At 40.1% G+C, this 26,261-nt stretch overlaps 2 protein-coding genes across 14 annotated transcripts in view; one reads left to right on the top strand and one right to left on the bottom strand.

Moving 5' to 3' along the window:
• Positions 1–26,261, top strand: part of CYP2R1 (cytochrome P450 family 2 subfamily R member 1) — a 48,278-nt gene that overhangs the window by 13,155 nt on the left and 8,862 nt on the right. For 3 of the 7 annotated variants that reach the window (XM_048853516.2, XM_048853517.2, XM_075129386.1), the window contains exons 2-5: positions 16,388–16,440; positions 16,824–17,020; positions 21,041–21,370; positions 22,810–24,354. In XM_048853516.2, coding sequence (XP_048709473.2) covers positions 16,406–16,440; positions 16,824–17,020; positions 21,041–21,370; positions 22,810–22,985 — 738 coding nt within the window. In that variant the 5' untranslated portion in view covers positions 16,388–16,405 and the 3' untranslated portion in view covers positions 22,986–24,354. Of the gene's footprint in view, positions 1–6,215; positions 6,358–16,387; positions 17,021–21,040; positions 21,371–22,809; positions 24,355–26,261 lie in introns of those variants that run through there. The other 4 variants (XM_048853514.2, XM_075129385.1, XM_048853515.2 and 1 more) reach the window with 3 other exon arrangements.
• PDE3B (phosphodiesterase 3B) overlaps positions 8,218–26,261 on the bottom strand; it is a 289,237-nt gene continuing 271,193 nt past the window's right edge. For 5 of the 7 annotated variants that reach the window (XM_075129384.1, XM_075129382.1, XM_075129381.1 and 2 more), the window contains 3 exons: positions 15,173–15,362; positions 12,609–12,743; positions 8,218–10,065 (listed from right to left, as the gene is read on the bottom strand). The gene's annotated coding sequence lies outside the window, so the exon portion shown is untranslated. The remainder of the gene's footprint in view (positions 10,066–12,608; positions 12,744–15,172; positions 15,363–26,261) is intronic. The other 2 variants (XM_075129383.1, XM_048853484.2) reach the window with 1 other exon arrangement.

The raw sequence follows: 26,261 nt of genomic DNA on the forward strand, positions 1-26,261 counted from the left end.
TTAAGAATGACGTGGTCCAGCTGCTAGCAAAAATATGCAACCTGTCATTAAAAACAGCTAATGTATCAGAGGACTAGAGGGTAGCAAATATTCCATCTATATTTAGAACATAAGAATGGCCCTACTGGGTCAGACCAGAGGTCCATGTACCCAGTATACTGTCTTCCGACAGTGGCCAGTGCCAGGTGTCCCAGAGGGAATGAACAAAACAGGTAATCATCAAGAGATCCGTCCCCAGTCGCTCATTCCCAGCTTCTGGCAAACAGAGGCTAGGGACACCATTCCTGCCCATCCTGGCTAATAGCCATTGATGGACCTATCCTCCATGAATTTATCTAGTTCTTTTTTGAACCCTGTTATGCTCTTGGCCTTCACATCCTCTGGCAAGGAGTTCTGCAGGTTGACTGTGCGTTGTGTGAAGAAATGCTTCCTTTCATTTGTTTTAAATCTGCTGCTTATTAATTTCATTTGGTGACCCCTAGGTCTTGTGTTATAAGAAGTAGTAAACAACACTTCCTTATCTACTTTCTCTACACCAGTCATGATTTTATAGACTTTAATCATATCTCCCCTTAGTCATCTCTTTTCCAAGCTGAAAAGTCCCAGTCTTATTAATCTCTCCTCATATGGTAACCATTCCATATCCCTAATCATTTTTGTTTCCCTTTTCTGAACCTTTCCCAATTCCAGTATATCTTTTTTGACATGGGGCGACAACATCTGCACACAGTATTCAAGATGTGGGCGTACCATGGATTTATATAGGGGCAACATGATATTTTCTGTCCTATTATCTATCCCTTTCTTAATTATTCCCAGCATTCTGTTTGCTTTTTTGACTGCTGCTGCACATTGAGTGGATCTTTTAAGAGAACTGCCCACAAGGACTCCAAGATCTTTCCTGAACGGTAACAGCTAATTTAGACCCCATCATTTTATATGTATAGTTGGGATTATGCTTTCCAATGTGCATTACTTTAGCACATGAAACTCAATGTTGATAAATGCATTTTGTTGCCCAGTCACCCAATTTTGAGAGATCCTTTTGTAGCTCTTCGCAGTCTGCCTGGGTCTTAACTATATTTAGTAATTTTGTATCATCTGCAAATTTTGCCACCTCACTGTTTACCCCTTTTTCCAGATCATTTATGAATATGTTGAATAGGACTGGTCCCAGAACAGACTCCTGTGGGATACCACTATTTACCTCTCTCAATTCTGAAAACTGACTATTTATACCTACCCTTTGTTTCCTATCTTTTAACCAGTTACCAATCTATGAGAGCGCCTTCCCTCTTATCCTGTGGCAGCTTACTTTGCATAGGAGCCTTTGGTGAGGGACCTTGTAAAAAGCTTTCTGAAAATCTAAGTACACTGTATCCCCTTGGTCTACATGCGTGTTGACCCCCACAAAGAATTCAAGTAGATTGGGGAGGCATGATTTCCCTTTACTAAAACCATGTTGACTCTTTCTCAACAAATTATGTTCATCTGTATGTCTTTATTGTTCTTTATTGTAGTTCTTTATTATAGTTTCAACCAGTTTGCCCGGTACTGAAGTTAGGTTTACGGGCCTGTAATTGCCGGGATCACATCTGGAGCCCTTTTTAAAAATTGGCATCACATTAGCTATCCTTCAGTCATCTGGTAGAGAAGCTGATTTAAGTGATAGGTTACAGACTACAGTTAGTAGTTCTGTAATTTCACATTTGAGTTCCTTCAGAACTCTTGGGTGAATACCATCTGGTCCTGGTGATGTTTAATTTATCAGTTTGTTCCAAAAACTTCCTCTAATGATATCTCAATCTGGGACAGTTCCTCAGATCTGTCACCTAAAAAGAATGGCTCAGGTTTGGGAATCTCCCTCACATCCTCAGCCATGAAGACCGATGCGAAGAATTCATTTAGTTTCTATGCAATGGCCTTATTGTTCTTGAGAGCTCCTTTAGCACTTCGATCGTCCAGTAGCAGCCTCACTGGTTGTTTAGCAAGCTTCCTGCTTCTGATGTATTTAAAAATTCTTTTGCTGTTACCTTTTGAGTCTTTGGCTAACTGTTTCTCAAATTCTTTTTTGACTTTCCTAATTATATTTTTACACTTCATTTGCCAGTGTTTATGCTCGTTTCTATTTTCCTCCCTAGAATTTAACTTCCACTTTTTAAAGGATGTCTTTTTGCCTCTCACTGCTTCTTTTACTTCGTTGTTTAGCCACGGTGGCTCTTTTTTGGGTCTCTTACTATGTTTTTTAATTTGGGGTATATATTTAAGTTGAGCTTCTATTATGGTGTCTTTAAAAAGTTTCCACACAACTTACAGAGATTTCACCTTTGGCATTGTACCCTTTAATTTCTGTTTAACTAACCACCTTGTTTTTGTGTAGTTCCCCTTTCTGTAATTAAATGCTACAGTGTTGGGCTACTGTGGTGTTTTTCCTGCCACACGGATATTAAATTTAATTATATTATGGTCACTATTACCAATCGGTCCAACTATATTCACCTCTTGGACCAGATCCTGTGCTCCACTTAGAACTAAATCAAGAATTGCCTCTCCTCTGGTGGGTCCCAGGACCAGCTGCTCCAAGAAACAGTCATGAAAGGTGTCAAGAATCTTTATCTCTGCATCCCGTCCTAAGGTGACATGTACCCAGTCAATATGGGGATAATTGAAATCCCCCATTAGTATTATTGAGTTTTTTATTTTAATAGCCTCTCTGATCTCCCTGAGCATTTCATAGTCACTATCACGATCCTGGTCAGGTGGTTGGTAATATATCCCTATGGCTATATTCTTATTATTAGAACATGGAATTTCCATCTGTAGAGATTCTGTGGTACAGTTTGATTCATTTATGGTTTTTACTTCATTTGATTTTACGCTTTCTTTCACATATAATGCCACTCCCTCTCCAGCACAACCTGTTATGTCCTTCCGATATATTTTGTACGTTGGTATTACTGTATCCCATTGATTATCCTCATTCCACCAAGTTTCTGTGATGCCTGTTATATTAATATCCTCATTTAATACAAGGCACTCTAGTTCACCATTTTATTATTTAGACTTCTAGCATTGGTATATAAGCACTTTAAGAACTTGTCTCCTTTTAGCTGTCTGCCATTACACAATGTAATTGAATGGGACTCTTTTTTATTTGACTGTTTCTGATCAGACCCTACCTGGTTTTTATCATTTTCCATCCTCTGGTCCTCACTAGGGCACAGAGATTCTCTATTAATAGATCCTCCCCTAAGGGATGTTCGAATCATGTGCTCCTCCACACCTCTCGGCTTAACCCCAGTCCTTAGTTTAAAAACTGCTCTATGACCTTTTTAATGTTAAGTGCCCGCAATCTGGTTCCATTTTGGTTTAGGTGGAGCCCATCCTTCCTGTATAGGCTCCCCCCTTCCCAAAAGTTTCCCCAGTTCCTAATAAATCTAAACCTCTCCTCCCTACACCATCGTCTCATCCCTGCTTTGAGACCTTGCAGTTTGGCCTGTCTGTCTGACCGGCCCTGCGCGTGGAACTGGGAGCATCTCAGAGAATGCTACCATGGAGGTCCTGGACTTCAATCTCTTACCTAGCAGGGGTAGAAATGGGTTCTAGTAGTGATCCAGGGAATTACAGACCAGTAAACCTATGTCTATTCCGAGTAAATAGGTCAAGACAATAATTAATATTTAATAATGTGTGGAAGATTGTGGTTTGATAGGGTCCAACAAGCATGGTGGTTTCTCAAGGAGAATTATGCCTTTTATAATTGAATATCACTATAGTAATGGATAAAGAAGAACTGGCTGACAATTTAGGCTTTCAAAAGACCTATGACAAGTTTCTTTATTGAGAGACTACTAAAGAAACTAAGTAGTCATGGGTGAGAGGCAAAGTATTGTCAATTAAAATCAGGCTAGGAGACAGAAAGCAAAGAGTAGGAATAAATGGTTAATTTTCCATAATGGCAAAATGTTATGGTTGCCTTATCTGCTGTCAGAAAAGCAAACCAAATTAAAGGATGCATAAGAAATGGGATGGAAAATAATATGAAAAATATTATGTCACTATATAGATCAATAATTTGCCTTTGCCTGGAATACCGTATGCAGTACTGGTCAATTTATCTCAGAAAGGATTTTGCAAAATTGTGGGGGACTCAGAGAAGGGTAATGATGATGATTAGGGGCCTGGAAAAAAACTTTTGAAGAGAGATTGAAAAGTCTGGGATTGTATACTTTAGAAAGAAAATAAGGAAGTGGGAACAAGGTAAAAGTATGCACAATGATGAATGGTATAGAGAAAGTAAAGAGTTTCTGTTCCCCGTCTCATAAAAGAAAAACAAGGGGGACAGCCAAAGAAATTGAAAGGCCGCAAATTCAAAACTGATAAAAGGAAATACTGTTTCACACTAAGCATAATTAGATTTTGAAACTTTTTGCCACAGGTTGTAATGGAGGCCAAGAGCTCAGCAAGTTTCAAAGTGGGATTGGACAGTCATATGACAGTCATTGGGCCCTACCAAATTCATGGCCATGAAAAAAGAGTCACAGAGTGTGAAATCTGGTCTCCCCCTGTGAAATCTTGTCTTTTATGTGATTTTACTCTATACTATACAAATTTCAAAGGGGAAGAACAGCATTTCTCAAATTGGGTGTGTTGACCCAAAAAAGGGAGTTGCAGGGGGGGTTGCAGTATTGCCACCCTTATTTCTGCACTGCCTTCGGAGTGGGGTGGCCGGAGAGCAGTGGCTGTTGGCTGCCCAGCTCTGAAGGCAGCACCCCGCCAACAGCAGCGCAGAAGTAAGGATGGCAATACCATACCATGCCGCCCTTACTTCTGCGCTGCTGCCTGCAGAGTTGGGCAGCCAGAGAGTGGCAGCTGCTTACTGAGGGCTCAGCTCTGTGGGCAGCAGTGCAAAAGTAAGGGTGGCAATACCATACCATACCATCCTTCTGGGCTGCTGCTGGCGGTGGCTCTGCCTTCAGAGCTGGGCTCCCGGCCAGCAGCCGCCGCTCTCCAGCTACCCAGTTCTGAAGGCAGTGCTGCCGCCAGCAGCAGCGCAGAAGTAAGGGTAACAGTACCGCAACCCCCTACAATAACCTTGCAACCCCTCTATAACTCTTTTTTGGGTCAGGACCCCTACAGTTACAACACCATGACATTTCAGATTTAAATAGCTGAAATTGTGAAATTCACAGTTTTTAAAAAAATCTTATGACCGTGAAATTGACCAAAATGGACTGTGAATTTGGTAGGGCCCTAGTCATATGGGTAATAAGAATATCCAGTTATAATACTAAAAAAAGGTTTGAAAGTAATATAAAACCTCATGCTTAGGGGTTAAGCTAATCTTTATTAGCTGTTAGGACAAGACATTAGTTGGGGGCAGATTATCCCATATCTGCCTTCAACAGGATTTATTGCATGTTCCTCTAAAGCATCTAGGCCACTTCTGGAGACAGGTACAGGACTAGATGGACCATGCTATCGTTTGTTGGCTGTCGTCATGGGGGTATCATCATTTGATGATTCTTTAGTGGCCTATGTGAAATGAGTTGGTGGCCAATTTCAGAGACAGGAAATGGGTCTAGATGGACCATCTCATAATTTGATGGTTGTCATGCTGGCACAACTGTTGTGGCTGTCATCATTTGATGGCTTTTTGGTGGTCAGTGTGGAATGAGCTAGTGGTTTCAGTCCACTACTAGGGTACAGGGGTCCATAGCCAAACTCTTCTAACACTGTTGAAACTGTGAGAGAGACGTGTGGTTACATAGGCATGGTGATGAAACTTTCTTCTCACTTGGTCCCTGCAAATCAGAATAGGAGATAGTTTCGTGAAGCTTGCATGGCACACCTATTCTGTGGATAAAGAATACTCATAATAAACAGAGGACTTCATAGAACTGTCAATTCAATATCTTTCTATTGCAGGAGTGTTCAAAAGCCTCAGACAGAATTTGGGCTGAATTGTAGTTGGCACTGTTCAAAAAATACATAGAGACATGGTCCCAGCCTTAAAGATTTTACAATCTAAAGTTTATGGAGAAAAGATTATTCTGAACAATGTTTATACTTGCAATCTGGAAACAGCTTACGAAATATTTATGGTAGTGATGCTTAGTTCTAATTTTTCCAGTATTGTCTCCATTACTTATTCTTGAAAATGACTTGCAGTTTAATTTTACAAGTGCACTTTTGTTCATTTGTTCTTTTCAAAGATTTTCAGTCTTGATCTTGGAGGTATATCTGCTATTGTACTGAATGGTTATGATGCCGTAAAAGAATGCCTGGTTCATCAAAGTGAAGTTTTTGCAGACAGACCATCTCTTCCTTTGTTCAAGAAGTTGACAAATATGGGAGGTATGTGCTGCTGTCATGAAAGAGAAGATATTTTCTTATTACATTGGATACTTGCTTTAGATTACTTTCCCAATCTTTTCATCTCCTATTCCAGAATATTTGACACTTTTCTAAAGATAGTGTCTGGGAAAGAGTCCCATACTTGGGCTGTGCGCCTGAGTAAGGGAAGTAGAATTCTTTAAGCTCTAAAGTTAATGTTCCTATGGTCTGTGGTAGCAGGTTGCAGCATGAGTCCCCTCCCTCCTCACTGGTGATCACACACAACCCAGGGCACTGTTGACTTTGGAACTTTTCAGTCACTTTTTTGACAATGGTCAGGGAAAGAAGTCTATGCAGAAGCTACACTTCTTCATCTGCCACTTCAAGTCTTCCAGTTGCTCAGTATTGATCTTGTTTGAATATCTTTTGTGTTCATTCCTGCCTCCCGTGCAGGTCTAGCCCTTTTTGTGTGTTAATTTGTTTTCTATGAGTTTTTCATCAATGTGGATCCGGGATGATCAATAGGAAGGTGGTCTCACGCTGCCATAACCAAAAAAAAAAAAAATTATTAGACCTCACAGTCCAGGAGAATGAATTATTCTACATTTTACAAGAAATAGCATTTCACTGAATTGAGTTGGAATGCTGATTGCCAGTGTCTTGGACTCAGGAATATTTTCCCTCAGGCTTTAATTACTCAAGTCCAGCTAGCTCTCTTAACGTAGATTGCTTCTCTCTTCCCCATTTTCTCTTCTATACTACTTTCTGGTCACTGGACTGGGTAATTTTGCCATTCCTCCCTTCCCCCATTCCAGGTGAACTGGGGGCAAACATTAACTAACATATTTAAGTAGTAAGAAGAGTAACTAAACCAGATTTTGTGTGCACACATCATATATATGCATTCTTGCAAAATAAAGACTAAAATTCCTAGAATGCAGAGCTTTGCTTCTCTTTGGATGAGTGGGCTTTTGTTCCATCTCAACTGTGAAGAAGGCAGTATGATGCCAATAAATTTTACTTTTCATTTGAGATATAGTTAGACCTTGCATTAAAATCTTCATGGCTGTAGACTATTTTGACTCTCATTCAGAGCTCTGTTGCTATCCTTCCCAACTCAAGTAGAATCAAAAAATCTTCTCATGCTTTGTCATTCAAAATATAATTTTGTTATAAGTTTGCTCATTAATTTTTTCTGGGCCTATGCCAAACCTAGACGCATTAAAGAAATGAACTGATCTTTTTGAGAAAGACAAAGGCAGAATTTTGAAACTCTTAATTCACCTTTTAAATTCATGTAGAATCAATTTTCCAATATAATAATTGAGGTAAAAGACAAATAGGGTCTTTTAAACCTTTAGGCTCCTTGAGTTGTCCACAATTGAAGTGTTTTGACTGTGGACCCTCTCTGTGTAATGGTGAAGAAGTAATAGTCTAGATTAATTTTTGGATGTAGGATCTGGACTCTGTGATCCAGCAACAGAAAATCCACCAGAAGCAGTGATGTAGTGGTACAAACCACCCTTGAATCTCACTCCACCCAGAGGTTATGAGTGTCAAGTTGGCGAAACTGGCCCAGACTAGCCAGGAGATGTGCTGATTTAGCAGCTCTCCTGGGGCAGCCTTCACTGGTGGGAATCCTATGAAGCTCAGCTGGAATTTAAAGTTGTTCTTCCCTGAGGGAATTCTCACAAGGTAAATACCTCGTTGTGGCAACTGGCCTTGTAAGCATGGCTGTGTACATATTTTGCAACTGACATAGATAAAACAGGAGAAAAGGGAGCAGTTGTCAAATATGAGGCATCATACAGACTTCACCACCTTTAGTTCCAAGTGCAAACCATGACTTCGTTTTGCTAATATAAACACAGAGTTCACATATAATATATTAAAATTATTTATTAAAAACCCACACAATTTCTCCTTCGAGAGAGGAAGAGAGAAAGAAGGAACTACATGGAACAAACACTAGTCAGGTTGCTCAGAGCACTTCAGTGATTACTATGTTGATGAGGGACATCAAATAATCTGTATAGAATAGAATCCACAACAGTATGGGGTTTTTTATTTCCAAGTATTGCACAGCTAAATCGTGGACATGGACATAAACATGAGCATCTGAAAAATGGAAGCCTATACAGAAGTTAGAATTCACTTAACTATAGAAATCACTACAGACTACCACTATAGTACTGGTTTCAGAGTAGCAGCCGTGTTAGTCTGTATCCATAAAAAGAAAAGGAGTTCTTGTGGCACCTTAGAGACTAACAAATTTATTAGAACATAAGCTTTCGTGAGCTTTTCCACTCTATGCATCCGATGAAGTGAGCTGTAGCTCACGAAAGCTTATGCTCTAATAAATTTGTTAGTCTCTAAGGTGTCACAAGTACTCCTTTTCTTTTCAATATAGTACTGTGGCTTCAACATTTTGTCATATGAGTTCACTTTGGTTATTTTTTTTTTTTTGTTATTCATTGTCAGTCTAAAATTCAGTATAAAAACAACATTAGTACATTTTTTTAAATGTCTAACCCAGAGGTGCCCAAATATTTCCTGTTGCACACACACCCCTTACCAGTAATGGAATCTATCCGCATCCTCCCTCCATTACTGCACAGTTGGCTCAGCAGAAGAGCTTGGGCTAATGGCAGAGCTGGAGGCAGAACTGGGGATGGGGGAGAAGCTGGGGCTAGAGGCAGAGCTGGCCTAGGGAGGGAGAGAGAATGAGGGCAGAACTGGGGATGGGGCAGAGTGGAACTGTGGCTGGAACTGGAGATTAGCTGGAGGTGGAGTGGAACTGGGGCTGGAGCAGAGCTGCAGCTGGGACCAGAGCAGGGGACAAAGTGGTGCTGCGACTGTGGGCAGAGTGGTGCTTCCTCCGTACTCCCTGTGGGGCTAACCTGGGCCCTGCCAGGCGCCCTCCCTACCCTCGAATGTTCCTCCATGCCCCCCTCGGGGGGTATGCCCCACAGTTTGGGGACCACTGGTTTAACCTATTGAACTGCCTAGAAGTATAATAAAATGTAGTTGTCACATAATAACCTTACCATTAAAGCAATATTTCTTGTCCCATCAACTGACTACCTCCTAGATACCCAAGAGAAAAGATGGGCTTTGTAGTGAACACAAACAATACACACTGGTGGACCAAGCAGTACAAGTAAGGTCTCTTCTTGGAGAATGCCCTGCCATCAGTTTCTCATTTAAACTGAGGGATCTCTGACTTGCGTGTCTTCTCTGATAGCTAGTATAGCAGTATCACACACAGAGAGAAGCAGTCTCACAAGTAACTGGGTTTCAAACCATGCAGGACTCTAAAAACTAACAGTTTGAACTAAACCTGAAAATGTGTTATTAGGTGTGCAGATTATTGGGTACTGGTATAACACATACTCTGAGATAAGCAGTGTGGAACACAAAACTCCGTATCAGAAGAAATCAGTTGGTGAAAAAAGGAGGGGAGGAAATCACTGTCAATCATTGTGTCCATAAGAAATAATTCTTCTTCAAGTGCTGTCCCTGTGGGTGCTCCACTTAAGATGTTGATGTGTCCCATCACCGTCAATTGGAGATTTTCGGTAGCAGTGTCTGTCAGGGCCGCGCGTGCGCAGTATTTGTCTCATGGTGCTGTTGACGCCTTGACTAGCACGCATGACCTGATTGCCCCTCAGTTCCTTCTTAACCATCCTCTGCCTGAGACAGAGCCCCATGGCGATGTCGAAAGACAACCTAAAGAAAATAATTAGAATTAGTTAGCAGTTATTAGTGTTAGTTAGGTTTAGTAAGTTACCAGTCTATATATTTCTCATCCCCTTTTCTGTTTCCCTTAAAAGAAATCTTTATTTCATTTAAAAATAACATCAAAAAGGGACATTAAAACATGCCTGGCTCACCAGGTTTCAAAAGATGTTCCTTGTGTAAGGACGCAATGCCAATTTCTGTTGGCCATTCACTCTATGTCCATTGCTTATGTGAGTCACACATACCACAAAAGTGCGCTCACTGAAGCAACCTTAAAGCCAGAACCAGAAAGGACAGAGATCTCCAACTTAAACTCATTCTCATGGAGAAATCCCTTCAATCAGCTTCTGAATCTGGACAGCAGAACTCCCCAACCAGGACTCTCTGGGCAAGTCAACAAGTACTCACTCCTCCAAGAAAGCAAGGAGAAGAGACACATCACCTCAGCAGAGAGAGCCATTGAAAAGAAAACAGTCTCCTGCAAGGTTGCTATCCTCAGTGCCAACTACGCCAAGAGTGAGCACCTTTGATGCACCAGGGTCCTCCGGCACCACCTGCACTGGGACCTCTACTAGCAAGGTTAAGGAGTCGAGAGGCAAACAAAAGCCAAACTCCTTCTCCACGGTACCAACAACACAGTGAAGGCGATGGTACCACAGCCTTTAATGCCAATACCCCCACCTCTGGTGTCTGCAACAGTATTGGCACCAGTGGTAACTCATAAACAATCGGTTCTGACCACAGCACCTTCAAAAACGTCAGCACCAAAGGGTACAGCACTGAAGTCCATGGCACCTGTCATAAATATAAAGGGAAGGGTAACCACCTTTCTGTATATAGTGCTATAAAATCCTTCCTGGCCAGAAGCAAAATCGTTTCACCTGTAAAGGGTTAAGAAGCTAAGGTAACCTCCCTGGCACCTGACCCAAAATGACCAATGAACAAATCTGGAAGGTGGGGGGGGGGTTATCTGTCTGTGTGATACCTTTGCTGGGAACAGATCAAGGATGCAAGCCTTCCAACTCTTGTAATATTAGTAAGTAATCTAGCTAGAAAATGTGTTAGGTTTTCTTTGTTTTTTGGCTTGTAAATTTGCTGTGCTGGAGGAAGTGTGTACTCCTGTTTTTGTGTCTTTTTGTAACTTAAGGTTTTGCCTAGAGGGATTCTCTATGTTTTGAATCTGACTGCCTGTAAGATTATCTTCCATTCTGATCTTACAGAGTTGTTCTCAGATCCTTTTCTTTGTTCTTCTAATAAAGTTCTGATGTTTAAGAATCTGATTGGGTTTTTTGGGTCTTAAAAATCCAAGGGGTTTGTGCTCATCTTGTTTATTCTCAAGCCTCCCCAGGAAAGGGGGTGTAAGGGCTTGGGGGGATATTTTGGGGAAATAGGAACTCCAGGTGGTCCTTTCCCTGTTCTTTGTCTAAAACACTTGGGGGTGTAGCATTTTACCTAATCCAAGGGCAAAGACTTTGTGCCTTGGGGAAGTTTTTAACCTAAGCTGGGGTAGAAATAAGCTTAGGGGGTCTTTCATGCAGGGCCTCACATCTGTACCCTAGAGTTCAGAGTGGGGAAGGAACCCTGACAGCACTGCACCAATTTATGCATCAGGAGGACAAGGCGGTATCTTCCACCCCCATGCTCACCACTATATTGTACCAAGGGGTCACTGGTACTGACGACGCCGGAGCAACCTGACTCCCCCATCGTGCCACCATTCTCCAGCAATGATGGAGATCTTTGGTCACCAACTGCGCCCATTCTATTCACACTTGGGCATCCATTACTACGAATCAATGGGTCTTGGAAATAATACAGTTGGGTTACGCTATCCCCCTCAGGGATGCCATTCCAACAGGATCCACCATCCATAGTGATCACAACAGATGTTTGGCAGATCGACTGTGTCACACACTTGAATCAGCATACAATCCAAGGGAAGTGGTCTCCCTCAGAGAGACACTTACACATCAACCTGCTCGAACTGCACGTGGTTCACAACGTGTGTGATCACTTCCTCCCAATGATAAAAAACAAAATAGTAAGAGTCATGACAGACAACATTGCATGTATGTTCTACATAAATCAAGAGGGAGGAGCCTGTTCTCATTCCTTATACACAGAGACCATAAAATTATGGAACTGATGCATAAATCACAAAGTCACCATTACCACTTCATGCCTCCCGGGCTGCCAGAACACAAAGGCAGACGCATTAAGCAGATATTTTTCCCAAGACCACGAATGGGAACCAAATGACAGTATCGTACAACACATATTCCAAATGTGGGGGTTCTGCATCGACCTATTTGCGACAGCATGAAACAACAAATGTCCTCAGATTTGCTCATGAGTAGGCCTAAGACCACAATCCCTAAGGGGAACGTCTTTCTCATCAGATGGGATGCTCCTCTCCTGTATGTATTCCCACCGATACCACTAAAATTCAGAGTAATACACAAGATACAGATCGACAAGCCAAAGTCATACTTATAGTTCTGACGTGGCCCAGGCAGACCTGGTACCCATACCTGAGGTACATGGCAATGTGTTTGCCACACAATCTCCCTTTGCAACGGGATCTTGTCTCGCAAGATGAAGGTCAGGTCCTCCATCCGAGCCTGGAGAAACTTCACAAGGATGTGGCTCCTCCATGATGAATTAACCTGTTCGGAACAAGTAAAACAGGGGTTAGTAAACAGCAGAAAACCAACCACACGTACCACTTACGTCCAAAAATGGAAGAGATTCTCCTTATGTTGCCAGAACAAGCATGTATCTGCACTTAAGGCACCACTCCCATTAGGCTTGGAATACATACTAGAACTAAAGAACTCAGGGCTTTCCACAGGCTTGGCTAGAGTACACCTACCAGCAATTACCGCCTTTCACCGTAAGGTTGATGGCATATCGGTATTTGCACACCTGATGACAAAACGTTTTCTCAAAGGTATATAAAATGTGTACCCAGAAATAGGCGAACCCATGAGACTTAAACTTGGTGCTCAAAAGCCTTACCCAGAGACCCTTTTGAGCTACTAGCCACCTGCTCCCTTCTCCACTTATCAATGAAGGTGGTGTTCCTGGTCACAATTACATCCGCAAAAACAAAATAGAGGCTCTTTTTATGGCTCATCCCCCATACACCATATTCTTCCAGAACAGTCACTTTGAGACCACATCCAAAATTTATATCCCAAATATCATCCTCTTTCCACTTCAATTAGCCGATTCACTACCTATGTTTTATCCCTAACCTCATGTGAATACACAAGAGACTGTCCTACATATGTTGGGTATCCGACACACGTTAGCATTTTACTTGGACAGAACAAAGCCCTTCTGAAAGTCTCCAAGGCTTTTTGTTTCAAAGACAGAGTGTTCCAAAGGCTCTGCGGTATCCACTCAGAGAGACTATCGAAATGGATTTCCAACTGCATCTAGATGGGTTACGACCAACTCAAAATAGAACCCGCATCAGGGCTTATTCAACAAGATCACTATCTACCCACGCTCCTCCCCTCTGCTTCAGAGTTTGCAGTAAGGACTCTACAGTATAGAAGAAACTGAGGGTGTTGGGTTGTGCACATGCTAGTCAAGGTGCCAATGGCACTGCAAGACAGCTACTGCTCATGCATGGCCCTGATGGACACTGCTATCGAAAATCTTCTATTGATGGTGCCAGGACGCACTGACACCTGAAGTGGAGCCACCCACAGGGAGACACATCTTGAAGAACCTCAGTTACTGCACAAGGTGAGTAACCTTCTCTTCTAAATTTTCTCCCATAGCTAAAAGTGTGTCAGTATATAAAAAATAAGAGCATAACCCCAACCCCATTCTGTATTACATAGTGTCATAAATATAAAGGGAAGGGTAACAACCTTCCTGTATACAGTACTATAAAATCCCTCCTGGCCAGAGGCACAATATCCTTTTACCTGTAAAGGGTTAAGAAGCTCAGGCTGGCACCTGACCAAAAGGAGCAATAAGGGGACAAGATACTTTCAAATCTAGGCGGGGGGGAAAAGGCTTTTGTCTGTCTATTCTGTGTGCTTGCCGGAGAAAGATCAAGAAAGCTAGCAATCCAACTCCATTAGAATTAGTAAGTACTAGCAAGGAAATGTGTTAGTTTACTTTTGTTTTGGCTTGTGATTTTCTCTGTGCTGAGAGGAAGGTGTAATCCTGGTTTTCTTTTTGTAACTTTAAAGTTTTTGCCCAAAGGGAAATCCTCTGTGTTTTAAATCTGATTGCCCTGTGAGATCAGCTTCCCTTCTAATTTTACAGAGGAGCTTCTTTTACCTTTTTTCTTTCTAATAAAGTTCTGTTTCTTTTAAGAGCCTGACTGATTTCTCTATGGTCCTAAGACCCAGGGGTTTGGGTCTATGATTACTTTGTAATCAATTGGTTAGGATATTATTCTCAAGCCTCCCCAGGAAAGGGGGTGTAAAGGCTTGGGGGGGGATATTTTGGGGGAATAGGAACTCCAAGTGGTCCTTTCCCTGATTCTTTGTTAAATCACTTGGTGGTGGCAGCGTACCCTCCAAGGGCAAAGAGTTTGTGCCTTGGGGAAGTTTTACCCTAAACTGGTAGAAATAAGCTTAGGGCGTCTTTCATGCAGGTCCCCACATCTGTACCCTAGAGTTCAGAGTGGGGAGGGAACCCTGACACATAGGAAGGCCTTTATATTAGATAAAACATGAATTGCTATAGTATAATTAAGAAGCCAAGTGCCTGACACTCTGAGATTATAGGTGAGGGTGGGAAAATAAAGGTGCTACCTATCTGTATCCAGAGCCATCCTTTATTCATTGGCATATACACTGTGCAACTTATCACTGGGAGACTGAAATGATTAACCTTTTTCTTGTTTTGCTGGTGTGTGTGGTTTTTTGTTTTTGTCTTAGAGACAAAGTGTCTATTATCCCATCTTTTCACAGAGATGTACATAACTCTCATTAGGATTTGAGGTAATTACTAATAAATACACATCATGTTCTGGAGTGCAGTCCAGACTAATGAGGGGTTATCACTGCCTGACCTGCAACATTGGGTGTTTTGCAATATTTGTTGTTGTAGCTCCCTACCAACCTACCATCATGCAGGTCACACCCTGAGTGTCTGTGTGCTATACACCCGTGGTTTAGCAGCTCGGACCATCATAGCCTGTGTATAGCCCCACTCTGGTTTTCACCAGTCTTGGTTACTACTTGCAGAGTGAACCCAACACACTTCCAGTCCTGAAACTTCCCAAAATCATGTGCACTATAATGTTCAGCTCTCTCCTAGTTAAAAGAAATAATATAGTTAATTTGCTTCTTTAAGGAGACAAAACACACCAGTTTCCTACATTAACTGGAGTTGACATTCACTTTAGTACAAACATGGTACTGTTAGTTTAGATTAATAATTTTTAATAGATTTTAAGTGAGTTCAAGAATAAGAGATAAAGTTAGATATGGCCACGAGGAAATAAAAGTTTAAACACAGATCTAAACTTATTTTAGCAAGTTTTGGTTGAAGGCTTTGTTCAAGAAGGCCTTTATCACTCTCAGCCTTCTAGCAAGAGGGTGACTTACCCTCTCCTTGATCAGGATCTCTTCCAGAGGCTAGAGGTTCTGGTGCCTTTGTCATCTTAGGTGAAAGTGATAACTTGGGGTTCTCTGACCCTTTTGTTTATAGTCCATTGAATCTCTGAAGTGGATTCTCCTGAATGATACCCCTCAAAGTAAAGTTTATTCAAGCTGTGAGGAAGGCAACATGGAGTCTGGTGGTGAAGGAAGCTCCATGCTCTTTCTTCTCCCTTCTGTGTTTGCTGAAATGCAAATTGTTCTGTTTCCTGCCATCTCCTCCCCTGGCTGTCTTGATGGTCCTGTTTACTACTTACATGTAAACTGGGGTAAACACACATTCCTTTGTTTCAGGACAGACCTGTTTAACAACTTTTTCCTAGGCAGAGTGGTCTGGTTTTGAACATTTCTTAATAACATCATACAGAAGGAATTAATAACTTTATTGACCAGCTAGTTATTTGTTTTCAAATGATATGTCACAAGGCATATTATTACAATATTGTGTAGGCTGTGGAATACACAGGTGCTTTGGGTCACAATATTCATATACGTTAATGAGGAAATAGACTTCTGAATCTTTCCTGCATTGGAGTGAACATTACCACTAACCAAGACACTGGGGCATCTCTATTTTGTGAATTTACTTTTAGAATGGACTGCTGTTTTTCATAGTTTTGTTATCTGTTGAATAAGGATATAGAGCTGTGCATAAAATACTGTTTAAAATGTATTTTCAGGTTTATTGAACTCCAGATATGGTAGAGGATGGACAGAGCATCGCAAGTTGGCTGTAAGCAGCTTTCGTTGTTTTGGATATGGTCAAAAGTCCTTTGAACACAAAATTTCAGAAGAATCCATGTTTTTTCTTGATGCCATTGATACATACAAAGGCAGACCCTTTGATCTTAAACACTTGATAACAAATGCAGTCTCAAACATTACTAATTTGATTATCTTTGGAGAACGTTTTACATATGAAGACACTGAATTTCAGCACATGATAGAGATTTTTAGTGAAAACATTGAATTAGTTGCTAGTGCTTCAGTGTTCTTGTATAATTCTTTTCCCTGGATTGGCATATTACCCTTTGGAAAACATCAACAACTGTTTAAGAATGCAGCTGAAGTCTATAACTTTTTGCTTGAACTTATTGAGCGTGTTTCTAAAAACAGGAAGCCTCAGTCACCTCGACATTTCATTGATGCATATCTAGATGAAATGGATCGAAGTGAAAATGATCCAGAGTCTACATATTCAACCAAAAATTTAATTTTCTCTGTTGGAGAACTCATCATAGCTGGAACAGAAACCACAACTAATGTTTTAAGATGGGCAGTATTGTTTATGGCTCTTTATCCGAACATTCAAGGTAAGAATTTTTGTCATTTTTGAGGAACTGATATTGTAGCCTTTATGGTGAGAATTTAGAGTGCATTTTCAACATGGTGTGTTGGTGTTGCTAATACTAATCCTTAGTAAAAATAAAAATTCGTGCGCATTACGCCATTATGTCCCTTTCTTAATGTATTGCAGACAGACATGCCAATGCTTTTTTATCTGCAGCTAAAACGGGTATCAAGATACCATTAGGATAACATTTTAAGGGTTTTTTTTTTGTAAGCAATTCAGTGAAGTTTTTTTTTTTTTAATAAGGAGAGATTTACTTTTATTATGTGTAGGTTGAACAATATGACGACTCAGAATACTGGCTGGCAGAAGAACACAATCAGCAAAAAAGTGTAAATCAGATTTTGGGTAACTGAACCATTTTTTAATCCTTAAGTGCATCAATCCATGACAAGTTTATGTTCTATACACTTATATATATTTACATTGATCATTAGGGGGAAAAAAGACAATATGAGCATTTTAAAACATAACCAGTGTTAGCTTAGTTCTGAAGTACAATGCTAACATGTATTTTTGAAAATGGTCACATTGAAGTTTTAGTGTGGAAGCTTAGACATTAAATATCATTAGTTAACTTCCTTTATGAGTTCACACACCTTCTGAGAAAAGATTTTTTTCATATCACAACCTTGTAAGTGCTTAGGTTGAACTAAGACTTTTTAATACTTAGGGGAAGAGGCCAGTTAAGTGTCTCAAATATTAATGTGTGAAAAGTTGCTATTTTATATATGATGGGCAAAATTTTCTGCTCATGTAAATGGATGCTGCTGCCTTGACCTCAATGAAACTGTGCTTATTAACACCAGCAGGGACTTCTGCTCAGTGTTTAATTTTCATACATTAGTTTAATTGGTTTAACCATGCTCTCCTGTACATCTTGGTGATTCCACAGAAATTGTGATTGTTATTGCATGGGGGCCATCACTTAAAATATCTTATACATTTTGGAGGGCCTCTATTTCATCAAAAGGGTTTCCTGAACTCCAAATTTATATGGCCAGGGGATAGCAATATATGTTTGTATGTATGTATATGGCATGAGATAAAAGGGAAAAAATTGAAGGCTAATAATTACCTTCATAACTAGTTATATTTACTCTTTTAATTTCCTCATAATACAGGATCATTCTCACCTTACAAGCAGCATAAAGCATTGCCAACTCCACATACAGGAAGTCACCAGACAAACCCTGAAAAGTCGCTAGATGTAGCTGTTTAAGCACTCAAAAGGAGTAAAAAATGTCACATAAAATTTCCAGAGAATTATATATGTATACACACACCCCCCTCCCAAAGTACAGTCTCAAAATCATTCACAAGCAGCTCAACAGGGTTTAATATAATGCATCCCATGCTCTTACTACATTCTGTTGCATACCAGAAGCAACTACAACAGTACACTGTTATCATAAAGAGAGTGCCCTCTGCTCACTGGGAAGGAAACTGCAGCCCTCTGTTCATTAGGAAGGGCACTCTGTACACTGCAGCCCAAGTTGACTGAGGTTGGTTAATTTCAGCTGAGCCTTCCTTTCTTGCCAGCCTGGATTTGAGCCAACAGGTTAGTGAAAGGGAGAGCCCAGAACCAGGGGGAAGAGATCATTCACCTGACCTGAGCTCGGCACTGCAGGGAGCCAAGAAAGTAGATTTAAAAACAAAAATCCGTTAGCTGGACCCCTTCCCCCTATTTCCAGGGTTTCATTTCTGAAAACAGCTGGGCAGCTAACCCCAGGCCAAGCCAGGGGAAGGAGTAAAGGGGAACTGAAATCAAGCTAGTTCCACCTTTGATCCTGTAGTAAGGGCTTCATTCCTGGAGGCCCGGTGCCCCTGTCTCATACCACCCCATCTTCTATCCGTGCAGCGCTCCTCGCTGGCTAACCTGCCTCCCCCACCCTACCCACTTCATTAGGCATCTTTCCCTGCATCACAGGGTGTGATACCTACTGTGGAGTGGCAAGAAAGAACACATCTGGGTTAAAAACAAACCCTGGCAAAACTTTAAGTTACAAAAAAGACACACAGACAGAAATAGTCATTCTATTCAGCACAATTCTTTTCTCAGCCATTTAGAGAAATCATAATCTAACACATACCTAGCTAGATTACTTACTAAAAATTCTAAGACTCCATTCCTGGTCTATCCCCGGCAAAAGCAGCATACCGACAGACAGAGACCCTTTGTTTCTCTCCCTCCTCCCAGCTTTTGAAAGTATCTTGTCTCCTCATTGGTCATTTTGGTCAGGTGCCAGCGAGGTTACCTTTAGCTTCTTAACCCTTTACAGGTGAGAGGATTTTTCCTCTGGCCAGGAGGGATTTTAAAGGGGTTTACCCTTCCCTTTATATTTATGACAGCTGCTCTCTCCAAAGTGCTGCTCTCTCTTAGCAAAGTATTTAATTAGCCTCCACAAACTTATTTTCCTCATCTGTAGATTATAGTGATCTCAGCCGAAGAAGCCCTGGAATGTGATTCCTTCTGAGGACATACTCAATTGAGACATAATGACATTGACTTGGTGTGCAACAGAATGTAGTAAAAAGATCATGGAATGGATTTTAACACTGTTGAGCTGCTTGTGAATGATTTTGTGACTAGATATTAGTGACTTCTTTCTCTGAATGTCACTGTAATTGGCAGTGAAAGTCGCTAGATTTGTCATTGGTCACTTTGACACTTATTTTCTTGCAAGGGAAAGCAAAAAGTCACTAAATCGAGTGACAAAGTCGCTAAGTTGGCAACTTACGGGCCTTACAAAAAGAAACATTCTTATTCCCTTCTGCATTAGGTTTTCACCCAAATCATCATCTTCCAACAGGGGACAGAAACTAGGCACTTCTTGCAGTTCTGTCTCTCAGCCAGATCATTCAAGAGGCACTGTACTGTTAAAACACAAAGTAATCCCTCTCTCCTAAAATTCTCCTGTGATCTCAACTTCTGTTAGCTCTTGGGAGAAAAATAAGCTCAGGATTCAAGTTCAGATTCTTTACATAGCAGTAAATAATATTAATACCCTGCATTTATACAGACATTTTCCACATGAGGATCTCAACTTGTATCAAAATTACCAGTCAACTTCGAAATACACTAAGGTTCTGGTCTGATCTATCTCATGCACTTTCTTTGGGATGGGAGAGGTTAGTTTCATTTTAAGAACTTGGTAATAGTTCTTCATTGTCTAGATATACTGTGTTGACGCCATTCAAGCTATATCACTGCTATTTTATGTGATTTAGGGGCTGTATAATGGCATTAGCAAACACACTGATAAAGTACATCAGAAAAAAAGAGTAAAGGAGCTGTTGCCCTGTTGAGCAAACTATTGTGTGATTTTTCAATGTGCAGTTGATTTAAAGGATCCAGTTATATTTTTTCATTTTTAAAAGAGAGTTTGAAAGAGAAGTAATTAAATTCATATCCCAAAAAGTCAAAAAATTCCAGAATCCAGCTTGAGTTGTTCCTCTGACTTTTACCATATTGTGCCTAACTATTTCAAGATTCTTAAAATAGTGGGTGATTTTACACAACATATGTGGTGTACTATCTTGGGATAATTAGATAGATTAAAGTTTAAGTAGCTCTTAATTCTGAATTTTCTATACATGATCTGCTCTTGTGTTTGATTTTTTTCTTTTTGCATTTAATATACTTCATCTTAGCTATCTAGAATGTGATGTTAGTTATCCCAATTCTGATGAGCTCCTTGAGAGGGGAAACTTATTGAGTGAAGAAAAACACAGGAATCAAGATTATGGCCCTAGTTTGTTGCGAAATTACTATTTCTTTGGGGCTTGAAAAAACTGTCAGCAGTGGAATGAGAGTACCAGAGGAAATTAAAAATTGAAAATATCTACCATACCGGCTTGTTAGGTGCTGCACTCAGTACTAAGACATTTCTAGTCTTAACACAAAATATTTATGTATTTATTCCTTACAGTTAAATTTTAAAGTATTGCACAATAAACTAAAGGTTTTTTTCTCTAACAGGGCAAGTTCATAAAGAAATTGATTTGGTTGTGGGTCCAAACAAAACACCTTCTTTAGAAGAGAAATGCAAAATGCCTTACACTGAAGCAGTTCTACATGAAATTTTAAGGTTCTGTAATATAGCTCCATTAGGTATTTTCCATGCAACTTCTAAGGATACAGTTGTGCGTGGTTATTCTATCCCTGAAGGCACTACAATAATTACAAACCTCTATTCTGTACACTTCGATGAAAAGTACTGGAGTAACCCAGAAGTGTTTTATCCTGAACGGTTTTTGGACAGCAGTGGGCAGTTCATCAAGAAAGATGCATTTGTTCCTTTTTCACTAGGTAAGAGCTCATGCCAATTCATACATCTATATACAATAGTGTTAACTGATCCACAATAGACAGCATGATGTAAAAAAGCTACACTTACGATAAAACAATTGTTTGTAAAGTTATATTTAATACAGTGCATCAGAGGCTTAGTAATGTCCATAGGTGCTGGAATTAAGGGTGCTGTTGCACCCCCTGGCTTGAAGTGGTTTCCATTATATACATAGTTTACAGTTTGGTTCAATGGCTCTCAGCACCCCCACTATATAAATTGTTCCAGCAACACTGGCAATGTCATGTAATGCTGTCGCTTATATAAATTAAAGGACATTTTGATACAAAAACTGATCATGTCATCTTAATGTTTTATAAGTATGTTTTATCTGAGGATTTTACACAGCCTCTGTCATTGTGGTTTCGAACTGAGTTTTGTTTGTTTGGCAGTTGATGCAGCTAGGCTAAGCAATCATTTGCTGCTTAGATTTTGGTGTCTGCTCAATTTTTCATAATCCAGTTTCCATCTTTGAACACTTGATATTGCAAAATCTGAATACCTTATTTTAAATTTGGGTTTAGGACATCAGCTAATGTTGTTTTTCCGATTGATCACTTTTTGGGAGAATAAATACAACTGATCTGGAGCAGAAATCTAGAGTATTTAGAACTCCTTAATTGATGCTGCAGATGCATTTACTGAATAGAGTGTTCTAATTATTCAAATGATCATATAACATGGGTTTTTTAAATTAAATCAATTGAGCAAATATCAAAACCCTCAAACCCTTCAGACTAAGGCTTTCATCTTAAAGAATCTGGACAGTGTTTTCAAGCTTTAGAACAAAATAAATTAAATGTGTTACTTGTAATTTAACCTCTTCCTATTTATCTGCTCTAGTATCTTATAACATTGCTTCTTGCCTCCTGTACTTCATCAACTCTGCTAGCTTTGACTGTCTATTTAGCTGCTTCTCCCACAAGCACCTTTATGCTTCCAGGCTGCCTATTATGCATGGAATGAGAATTTGTGGATAAAGCCACTACACTATCCTATTTTAGATCCCTCCAAAAGTCCCACTTTTACTGTGATATTTGTGGGTAATTACCAACTGATGATTGGCAATAGACTTAAACAAGTGCAGAAATTTAGTGACGAACATTGATGACAGTAGGCACAATTTTGTTGTCTTTTGCAAAAATCCCATTGATCTCATTAGCAGTTTTGCCTAAATTAAGACTGCAGGATTCGATCCAGTGGTACTTGTGTTGTCAAAACTACAAATGTTTTTAAAATATGACCCTTAATATAATTTGCACATATCCTTTCCTATGAATCAAACCCAGTATTGTGTCCAAACAGCTCCCCTTAGACTGGAAGCAGAAATAACCATTCTTTTTTGAAATGTAAGTGCAAACATAAATACATTAAATATATATATATATTTTCTATTCAGGAAGAAGACATTGTCTTGGAGAACAACTGGCCAGGATGGAAATGTTTTTGTTTTTTACTTCATTACTTCAGCGATTTCACCTGCATTTTCCACATGCTTTGATTCCCAATCTGAAGCCAAAATTAGGCATGACATTACAACCACAGCCATATGTCATCTGTGCTGAAAGACGTTAAAGCATATGAGCCAAACTCTCAGCTGGTGTAAATTGGAATAGCTCCACTGAATAAATGGAGCTGCACCAACTTACAGCAGCTGAGTATCTGGCCCCATCTTTTATTTATAACTATCTTGTTTGTAGTCTTGTCAAAAGAACAAGAATTCTAAACACTCTCTGTTAAAGGACTTACACACAAATTTTGTCTTATTCATAGGTTTTAGGTATTTAATGTATTTGTATGTAATTTTCACAAAAAAGGCTTTAATACTCTTCATGTGTTTAAAGATTCTGTTCTCACTTCAAAAATCTAGATCAGGTTCCATTTCTCGTTTCAACTTTTCAAGATTTCATTGAATTACCCTTGTGACAGGGTCAGGCTAGATGGCTACAGGAGAGTGATAGAAGGTAGATATATTAGCCCCAGGTTAAGCAGATCCCTTTACTCTGAGTAAGATAATGGGCTGTTCCAGAACAATCAGGAAGTTTCTGGAACCAATTGAGGCAGGCTAATTAGGACACCTCGAGCCAATAAAGAAGCTACCAGAATCAATTAGGACAGGCAGGCTAATCAGGGCACCTGGTTTTAAAAAGGACCTCACTTCAGTTAGTGAGGTGCGTGCGAGGAGCTGGGAGCAAGAGGCGCAAGAAGCTAAGAGTGAGTAGGCGTACTGCTGGAGGACTGCGAAGAACAAGCGTTAACCAGACATCAGGACAAAGGTCCTATGGTGAGAATAAAGAAGGTGTTGGGAGGCCATGGGGATGTAGCCCAGGGAGTTGTAGCTGTCACCCAGCTGTTACAAGAGACACTGTACACAGTTGCAATCCACAGGGCCTTGGGCTGGAACCCGGAGTAGAGGGCTGGCCCGGGTTCCCCCCATCCCTCTTAACTCCCTATTTGAGACAAGAGGAGGTGACCTGGACTGTGGGGAAGGTCCTTAGCCTATCCCCTGACCCACTAGGTCGACCAGCAGAGACTGTGGGGATTGTTTTACTCCCCTTTCCCCATGCTGGCCAGTGATGAGGTTAGCCGAGTGAACAGCAGGTTTGAGCCACTAGCAAAAGTGGCCAAACTGAGGGCTGCCGTGAATCTCTGAGGCGAGCAAATCCGCCAATAAGCGCAGGACCTACCAAGGAAGAGGAGGAACTTTGTCACACCCTATTTAAAGATTATTAAAAAATTCAGCTACTGCCACACACAATATTTTCTATTATTCATGATATTTAAATAACGTTGAGAAAAATAGTTTTTAAAGTTTTTAACATAAGCGGAAAACTGTTTTTAGTTTGGGAGAATGTTCTGATAAATTTGGAGAGCTTGGATGAAACCTGTTGCAGTCAGAGTCCTCTCATGAAATCTCAAATAATAAAAAACTGCCCCAAACAAACTTATTTTTAGAGTACTTCATTAAAAATATATTAACCCCATTTTTCATTAAAAACCCTTTTTGAAATATGTTGTAATAATTCCTATCTATATATTCTTCCTTGACAAATCCCATCTTGTCCACTTGTATTCATTCACAATGCTGCTGCAAAGATAATTTTTCTGGCATGACACGTCAAGTATATCACCCCTCTTTTTACATCATTCTGGTTATTCCACGTTTGCCACTGCATCAAATAACAACTACATGTCTTCACTTTTAAGGAACTTCATAGCCTATACCCACCCTATCCAGCATGCCTTATATGCTGTCAGAATGTTGAATCATACCTCTGCTCTGACAGTTATGGCAGCCCTCATTGCCCATTTGTTACATTTTCAAACAAGCACCTTCTTGTGGCTCCCCATGCCATCCTATCTACTGTTAAAAATGTGTGACTTATTTCTAGTTTAACCTGGCATACCTTTAACTTCCAGCTATTGGATTTGTTATACATTTTTCTGCTAGACTGAAGAGCCCTCTATTATCAATTTCTGCTCCTCATGTAAATAAGTACATATATACTATGATCAAGTTGCCCCTAAATTGTCAGTTTGGTAAGATGGAGCTCCTTGAGTCTTTCACTGGAAAGTGGGGTGGTTTTTTTCCCATTATTTTAATTCTTGTGGCTCTTCTCTGAACCCCTTCCAGTTTTTCAACATCTTTCTTGAATTGTGAACATCAGAACTGGATGCAATATTCCAGTAGTGATAGATCAGTGCCGAATACAGAGTTAATATAAACTCTCTACTCCTACTCCATATTCTTCTGTTTATACATCCAAGAATCACATTAGCCCAGTAGTTCTTAGACTTTTTGCCAGCACAACCCCATTTTAATAAATTATTTTCTTCCGGGGCCCCAGACAGCATAGCGGATGCCATTTTGATCAGCATTAATTATATTACCCTCCTTTAATTCTTAATGGAGTCCAGTATCAGCTGTTCCAAAATTTTTGCCAGGATCATTGTCATTCTGTAAAGTCTTGTAATTACCTGGGTGATCGAATTTACTATTTTAAAATACTGTCACAACATTATCTTTCTTCCAATCCTCTGGAAGTTCGCCAGTGTTCCAAGAGTTACTAAAAATCAGGTACTGGACATTACTGATCCAGATTGCTCCTGGGCCAACACTTTTAAAACCCTTGGATGTATTTTACTCAGACCTGCAGATATCAAAATGTGTAACTTCAATAGTTGCTATTTAACATCCTCCTGAGTTACTGTTAGAATGGAAAGTATTTATGTCATCATCATGTGGCTTTTTCCCAGATACAGAACAGAAATATTTGACAGCTTCTGCATTTATTATTGACAACCCTATCATTTTCATCTTGTAATGGACCAACTCTAGGATTCTTTGTAATCTTAATATACGTAAACTCGTGATTGTTGACACTTCTTGTGTCCTTTTGTTTCCCTTATTAGTTTTCTGCAGTTCCTAACTTCTAAATTATATTCATTCCTGTCAGCTTCCCCATTTTTCCATTAAAAAAATGTAACTGCCCTCACTTCTCCTTCAAGACAGGATAGCCTTTTCTTCTCATCACAGAATGTAAGAATGAAAAAAAAAAATCCCTCCGTGTAAAATTGTTCCCTATGGTGAATTTGCTAATGTTTGTCCAGACTAGTTTTAAGTGTCCCATAGGAGACTATTATGGAGCCTTAGATGTCAGTATAGGGAATCTTTCTTAGATTAATCCTAAATTTTACCTTCCTTAATTTCAGCACATTAATCTTAGCTAAACTCCCCTTAGCTATGCCTCCCTCATACCACAACAAACAATTCCTGTTCCCCTTTGATGTTGTCTCCCTTCAAATATTTGTAAATTTATATGCTCCCCATCCTTGTGCTAAATTTACATA

The sequence above is a fragment of the Caretta caretta genome, chromosome 6 (assembly GCF_965140235.1).
Source record: "Caretta caretta isolate rCarCar2 chromosome 6, rCarCar1.hap1, whole genome shotgun sequence".
Lineage (NCBI taxonomy): Eukaryota > Metazoa > Chordata > Testudines > Cheloniidae > Caretta > Caretta caretta.